The 7,948-nt window shown below is 49.1% G+C and overlaps 1 protein-coding gene across 1 annotated transcript; it reads left to right on the top strand.

The window, feature by feature from the left end:
- The first annotated feature begins 597 nt into the window (after positions 1-597).
- On the top strand, positions 598-1,970 carry LOC140788511 (uncharacterized). The gene is made up of 2 exons (XM_073137775.1): positions 598-1,120; positions 1,309-1,970. Exons 1-2 carry the CDS (start codon positions 598-600, stop codon positions 1,968-1,970), a joined length of 1,185 nt encoding a protein of 394 aa, XP_072993876.1.
- Positions 1,971-7,948: the final 5,978 nt, after the last annotated feature.

Here is a 7,948-nt window from a genome sequence, read left to right as displayed (position 1 = left end):
TAGAGGTTCGGGATGAGCCCTCACACCTGCTAAAGTGGACGAACGAAGGGCCAAAGGCCTATGCTTTCGTTGTGATGAGAAGTTTGTGCCTGGGCATCGCTGCGCTAAATCGATGGGATCGGTGATTCTAATTGATGAATTGGAGGAGGCTGAGGATGAGTTTGCAGCTGAAAATGCAGGTGTGGCAGGACATCAAGGAGAAGAAGCTGAGGAACAGCCCGTGGAGGACATAATAGCCAAAATCTCCCTCCACGCCAATTCGGGGACAGCTGCGCCAACGACAGGATTCTGGTGGAAGTCTACTCGCTGTACTGGCAGGAGGTAGGGGACAACCTCTGCGACGCGGTTAAATACTTCTTCTAGCATGAAAGACTTCCTTAGCAGTGGGGGCATACCTATATCACCCTGATACCGAAGGTGGAGAACCCGTCCACGGTGAGAGAGTTTCGGCCGATATCTCTATGCAATGTGGCGTATAAAATCATAGCCAAAGTGTTGGTCGAAAGGCTGCTTGGGCTTTTGCCGCAGCAGGCGGCCTTTATCAGAGGTTGGAATATATACGATAATATTCTGGCGGCCCAGGAGATTGTACATTCGATGGTCAGTGACAAGCATCTGAAGCCGACGATGATGCTCAAACTGGACATGGAAAAGGCGTACGACCGAGTTAATTGGAAGGCAGTGCTGGGGGTGTTGGAAGCCATGGGTTTTCCAACCAAGTGGTGCCGGTGGCTCAGTGCATGTATCAAGTCTCCGAGGTATGCAATCCTAGTGAACGGTTCACCGTCACGGTGTATAACTCCTCACCATGGGCTGCGACAAAGGGATCCCCTCTCCCCATATCTATTCCTACTAGTGTCGCAGATAATGTCCAGCCTGCTGAAGGATCGCATGGCGCGTGGGCTACTGCAGGGTTACCGGGTCGGAGAGGTTCACCTATCACACCTCCTCTACGCTGATGGCTTATTAGTCACTTTGGAAGCTTCAGTTCAGAATGTTAGAGTCATTCAGGAGTGCCTTCAGATCTACTCCAGTGTCACTAACCAAAAGGTGAACGTCACGAAGTCGGAACTGTTCCTGCCGGAGTGGATGGAGGCACGGGATGCTGACAACATTCGCAGTACCTTGGTGTACCTATAGTAGGATGGAGGGTGAGCGTCCGGGACCATAGCTGGCTGGTGGAGCGCATAACAAAGAAACCGGCGGGGTGGAAATGCAACAGCCTGTCTTTTGCCAATAGGCTCACTCTTCTGAGAAGTACCTTGATGTCTATCCCGAGTTTCTGGTTGAGTTGCACTTGGGTGCCAGATACGGTGCTGGAGAAGATCAACAAGGTGGCGAGAGCTTTTCTTTGGAGCAGAGGGGAACATAAAGGTCTACACCTGGTAAGCTTGGAAAAGGTGACACAGCCGAAGATGGGAGGCCTTGGTGTGAGGAGACTGAAGGAAACTAGGAGCAGTTTGCTTGGCAAGCATGTATTTCGCATCCTAAATGGTGATGATGCGTTATGGATCCGAATTATGAAAGGGAAATATGGTGGACTGCATCCTTGGAGACAAGGGAAGTGGGGGGATGCGTCGTGGATCTGGCGAGGCATAACCGGGACTGCAGATGCCATTAAGATGGGGTGCCGGAAACTAATGGGTGACGGGATTGACTCGAGCGCAGCAGAAGATCTGTGGACCTCCGCCGTGCCATGGAGGTGGCAGTCGCAAATCATAAACCCGCAGCTCCTAAGGCCGGAACTAACGGTGGCTGAGCTCTTGACGAGGAGAGAGGGCAATGGCCAAAACATGGTGGAGGAAGTAGGTGTTGAGTTGGCTGTAGAGATGGCATCCATCACATTGGGGAATATAGAGTCGAAGGATACCTGGATCTGGCGGTCACACCCTCTGGGGACCCCCAAGGCGGCTGCTATATATCGCTTTCTTAGGCCTGTTGAAACAACAAAACCGAATAGTTTTTGGTGAGCCGGGGCAATCTGGAAACAACAAAACCGAATAGTTTTTGGTGAGCCGGGGCAATCTGGAAACAACAAAACCGAATAGTTTTTGGTGAGCTGGGGGAGGCAGCTTGCTTGGTGGCCAGACGAGCTCAGCTCCTGATAGAGGAATACAACCTGCCCAGGAACGTCGAACCAACAAAGGCGATGTAGAAGAAGGTCGGGTGGCGCCGGCCTCCAAGAGGATGGGTGAACGTGAACATTGATGGAGCTTTCCGCTCGGGTGCGGACCAGGCGGGAGCTGGAGCTATCATTCGGGATGATAAGGGAGGAGTGGTGATGGTCCAGTGGGAGCCCACACCAGCGGTTTCACCACTTCACGCGGAGGCTTGGGCAATGCAGATGGGGTTAAGCTTATTAAGCAAGGATCAGGTTGCGGAGGTGGAATCGGACTCGGAGCAGCTGGTGAAGATATTGAGAGAGGAGAGCCCTTGCCCATGGCAGGTCCAGGGCATTGTGTGGGAATGTAAGGCCACTTTAGCCAAGTTGGTTGAGTACAGCATTAGCCATGTAAGCAGGTTAGGAAACAAGGCTGCGGATTGGGCAGCGCGAAGGGGCTTGGGTGCAACCCAAACCGGAGCGCTCCGAGCGAGGGACCCTATGCCACCAGAGTTGTACGCCTTGGTTGTCCATCTCAAAACCTTTTAAATAGCTGAATATAGCTCTTCATTTCAAAAAAAAAAAAAAAAAGAAGCTGAGGAGCAGCCCGTGGAGGACATGATAGCCGAAATCTCCCTCCACGCCAATTCGGAGACAGCTGCGCCAAAGACCTTGCAGGTGAACGGTGTAGTCAAGAAAACTATAGTGAAAATCTTGATTGACACCGGGTCCACCCACAATTTCATTGACAAGAGGCCCCTTAGGAAGATTGGGCTCGAGTCGGAACCCACGGAAGGGTTCGACGTGACGATTGGAGATGGCACCACATTGCGAGCGGATTTTTTTTGTGGAGATGTGGAATTGAAGGTGCAAGACCAAACTTTCACATTGGACATTTATCCGTTGACCTTGCAAGGTGCCGACATTGTTTTGGGGACTCAATCGCTTCGAAGCTTGGGCCCCCTGACATTTGATTTTACAAGCCTCACATTGACATTTTGGAGGAATAACCAGAGAGTGCTGTTGGATGGAAGTCAACCGCTGCTTAAACTTCCAAACAAAGGGGGCGCAAGGGAGCTCGCTTCTTTCTCGGCACCCACCTTTCCTTTCTTCCCAGATCTGCGGAGATCCAGCGCAGAGGATAGTGATCTGGTCTGACTCATGGAGGAGCTGAGAGAGAACCCATCAAGCCACCTCTAGCATGAGGAGCGCGACGGGTTGGTACTCGAGTGCAGGCGGATCAAGGTACCCGGGGACGAAGAGCTGCGGAGACTATTGATGGCACACTTCCATGATACTCCTATAGTAGGCCATGAAGAGATCTTGCGTACCTACAAGCAGCTGGCCCAAAACTGTACATGGATAACGATGAAGTCGGACGTGAAGAAATATGTGCGTGAATGCCAAATCTACCAACGAGTCAAGTCGAAGACGCTCAAACCCAGCGGGCTGTTGCAACCACTGCCTATATCGGAGCATATTTGGGAGGACATCTCTATGGACTTTATCGAAGGGCTGCCGGAGGTTCAAGGACAATCAGTGGTGTTTGTTGTGGTGGATAGGCTGAGCAAATATGCTCATTTCATAGCATTTTCTCACCCATTTTTAGCGAAAAATGTTCCTGAAATTTTTGTTCGGGAAGTGGCGCGCTTGCATAGGATGCCTAGGGCGATCATATCAGACCGGGATCACATCTTCATCAATGAGTTTTAGTCTAAGTTCTTCAGATTGCAAGGGACTCGAATCAACCTTAGTTCAGCTTACCACCCCGAGATGGATGGACAAACCGAGGTGGTGAATCGCGGACTGGAATAATACTTGCGATGCTTTGTGGCGGACTGACCAAAGGATTGGTCAAATTCCTTCCATGGGTCGAGTGGTCATATAATATCGCTCATCACTCTAGCATCGGCATGACCCCCTTTGAGGCGGTTTATGGGCGCACTCCCCCGTCTTGCATGCCTACGATAGACTCGCGGCGGCGGATAGGACCGAGCTTAAGTTGGAACTTGCTGTTCGAGATGAAACCTTGAGACGGCTCAAGATGCACCTAGCAACAGCCCAAAATCGCATGAAGCAGACTCATGACAAAGGACGGCGTGAGCGAGAGTTTGAGGTGGATCAATTGGTGTTCGTTTGTGCTCAACCGTACTGGCAATCCACATTGAGGCCAATTTTGAACCAAAAGTTGGGTTACAAGTACTGTGGTCTGTACCGAGTGCTACAACGAATCGATCAAGTAGCTTACCGGTTGGACCTACATGAAGGAACCAGGATACATCCGATCGTCCATGTATCGGCATTGAAGGCCCAGATCGGGCCTAACCGTGTGGTGGGTTCAGCCTTACCTGAACCAATAGAGGAAGATAGCCCCACTGAACCAGTCCGAGTCTTAGGCCGCAGGAGAAGACGCCATGGACCCAGATTGGAAACTGAAGTGCTGATTGAGTGGCTGGGGAAACCTACTGACGAGTCTACATGGGAGCGAGAGTCAGATATCCTGGACAAGGTTGCGAAAGTGTGGTGGATTGATACGATTCGGACTTCACCGATGTCGTCTCGAGCATGGATTCACTTTAGGAGTGTCCTTGTTTCTTGTTTTAATGTTTAATTTCCAAGAAAATAAGTTTTTTGTAAGTCGCGTTCGAACGTAGGTGGAGTGAGTTCGAACGCGGTTGTGAATGCGGTTGTGAACGGGTTGTGAGAGTGTGCATTGTGCGTTCGAACACCCCGTTCGAACGCACTGTGAATGCATCGCGTTCGCAAATCTAGAGAAAAAGGAAATAGGCGTGTTCGAACGCCTGCATTGCGTTCACAAGACGATTTTCCGAAGACAATAATCCGAGAAATTGCATATGTAAATCAAAATCAGATGATTCTCCGACAAAATCAGACGATTTTTCCGACGAGTGAGCATCGTCTCATTTACGAGCGAATCAGACGATCTTCCGACATCGCCTTACTAGAGCTAAGAGGCGATGTCGGTTATCAATCTGGTAGCCCATCATCGTATACATATATGACTCGCTACGGTCGAGGATAATCTCCCTCCGCTCAAACAAGGGACTCGCTACGGTCGAGGATAATCTCCCTCCGCTCAAACAAACGAACAAACAAACAAAGAAATAAAAAAAGAATGAAAAGGACTCGCTTCGGTATGGGCCTACCTCCGCTCAAACAAAGGAGGATAATCTTGCGTGCCTACGATAGACTCGCGGCGGCGGATAGGACCGAGCTTAACTTGGAACTTCCTGATCGAGATGAAACCTTGAGACGGCTCAAGATGCACCTAGCAACAGCCCAAAATCGCATGAAGCAGACTCATGACAAAGGACGGCGTGAGCGAGAGTTTGAGGTGGATCAATTGGTGTTCGTTTGTGCTCAACCGTATTGGCAATCCACATTGAGGCCAATTTTGAACCAAAAGTTGGGTTACAAGTACTATTGCTCAAACGTGGTTGGTGGCTGGGGAAACCTACTGACGAGTCTACATGGGAGCTAGAGTTAGATATCCTGGACAAGGTTACGAAAGTGTGGTGGATTGATACGATTCGGACTTCACCGATGTCGTCTCGAGCATGGATTCACTTTAGGAGTGTCCTTGTTTCTTGTTTTAATGTTTAATTTCCAAGAAAATAAGTTTTTTGTAAGTCGCGTTCGAACGCAGGTGGAGTGAGTTCGAACGCGGTTGTGAATGCGGTTGTGAACGGGTTGTGAGAGTGTGCATTGTGCGTTCGAACACCCCGTTCGAACGCACTGTGAATGCATCGCGTTCGCAAATCTAGAGAAAAAGGAAACAGGCGTGTTCGAACGCCTGCATTGCGTTCACAAATCCAGAGAAGGGCAAACTTGGTGCGCTCGAACGCGGTCGGGCGCGTTCGAACGCGGTCGGGCGCGTTCGAACGCGGTCGGGCGCGTTCGAACGCGGTCGGCAAATTTGTATTGTTTAGGGTTAATTTTGTATTGTTTGGTTAACCTCCCTCGACCAACCAATCACCCTAGATCCTTAGGGGCGGCCCTCTTCTCCCCCTTCTTCCAATCTATCCAACACTTGTCCTAACCCTTCCATCAAACATAACCTTTCCATCACCACTTTTCACCGGTGCCACCCCACAAATGCCGGTCCACCTCCAACCACCATCATCCTAGGATCTCGTGCCTCCATCCACGGATCCTAAATAGACCACCCTGATGTTCGTCCACTAATCAGACGATATCTCGAGATCCCCACATCCGATCCACCCTGAAACTTGATTTGTTGGAAAGCTCTTTTCTGGGGCTACAACATATCCAAATTTCACGTCGATCCAACAACGACATCTTTCGGGATCTTATTTCAAAGTTCCATGCCAGATCTAGTCTAGATTGGAGAATTGGAAGGGATCGAACCGTGGCCCAAAGGGAGATCGTATCAAAAGGTGTGAATGGCAGCCAAATTCATTATGCTATTTGATTATTTATTTCTTGCCTCCTATCTTCCCTCTATTATCTCTCGCTCCTCCCTCTTCACCAACCTACCACTTCTACTGTTAGCAAGGTCTCTCCTAATTTCTAATCTCCCTCGTCTGTCGAGTCATCCCTCTTTTTTGGGATCTCAACCACTTTTTCCCCTTCGTGTATATCCCTTATCCACATCCACCTTCCACCTTCTTCTCTATAATTATCCATAACCCCTACAACCACCTCTCACCACCACCGTCACCCACATTTTTTCATGTTTTTGTTCCAATTGTAGTTCAAATCGGCGAAGGGCTAATAAAAAATTGTAGATCAGGGAGAATCCACTTGGTTTCATAATTTTCTAACTAAAGGAGAATATTTTGTGAATATTTTCTCACGGTTGTGCGGACTAATTCTTGTAATAAATTCAGATCTTGAAGGAATCATTCCGTAGCCTATCTTTTGGTACCGTAACCCATCAATCACATCCATTTTCAGCCAAGTGGCTAAAATTTTTGTTAGAACTGTTGCTCGATTACATAGGATGCCACGCACGATTGTCTCGGATCGTGATCATGTATTTATGAGTGACTTTGGATGGAGATTTTCAGATTATAAGGGACTCGATTGAACTTTAGTTCGGCCTACCATCCACAGACGAATGGCCAAACCAAGGTGGTCAATCGAGGCATTGAGCAGTACTTGAGGTGCTTTGTTGGAGAGATGCCGAGACGACGGTTGGAGTTCTTAACGTGGGCGGAGTGGTCTAACAATACCGCCTACCATAGCAGCATTGGCATGACTCCATTTGAGATAGTGTGTGGACGCACGACTCCGTATTATGCGCTTATGAGCTAGTGGCATCTGTAGATCAGAAAGAGGTGGACTTAGCTTTGATGGATAGAGACGCCACATTGAGGAGGTTACGTGCCTATCTTAAACTCTCTCAAAACTGCATGAAGCAAATTTATGATCGCAGTCATAGGGAGCATGAGTTCAACATCGACAGTTGGGTGTTTGTGAGGGTTCAACCGTATCGACAGGTGACCTTCCATCTGATGTGAAACCAAAAGTTAGCACATCGCTACTTTTGTCCGTTTCGGGTATTAGAGCGTATTGGTTATGTTGCATATCGTTTGGAGCTGCCAGAGGGGTCGAGAGTGCAAGTCTTTCATGTTTCATTGCTAAGGGAGCGGATTGGAGATCGTGAGGTCATTGGATCAGAGTTATCGGAGCCATTTGAGGGGATAGAGATCATTAAGTCAGTTCGTGTACTTGCTAGGCGCCGACGATGACATGGCACTAAATTAGAGATGGAGATTCTAGTCGAGTGGCTTGGCAAGCCATCCGATGAGGTGACATGGGAGTTAGAGACTGATATTTTGGAGCATTTCCCCGACTTTTCAC

Source organism: Typha latifolia, chromosome 5, assembly GCF_019914945.1.
Source record: "Typha latifolia isolate L0001 chromosome 5, TyphaL0001v2, whole genome shotgun sequence".
Classification (NCBI taxonomy): domain Eukaryota; kingdom Viridiplantae; phylum Streptophyta; class Magnoliopsida; order Poales; family Typhaceae; genus Typha; species Typha latifolia.
Note: the sequence above shows the minus strand (reverse complement) of the source record. Positions and strands in the feature narration are given on the sequence as shown.

Bases quoted from the DNA above. Each gene is read 5' to 3' on its own strand.
- LOC140788511 (XM_073137775.1), top strand. From the start codon at position 598: ATGGTCAGTGACAAGCATCTGAAGCCGACGATGATGCTCAAACTGGAC. The intron at 1,121-1,308 runs GTACCTTGGTGT...CTTGGGTGCCAG, and splicing joins GGATGCTGACAACATTCGCA to ATACGGTGCTGGAGAAGATC.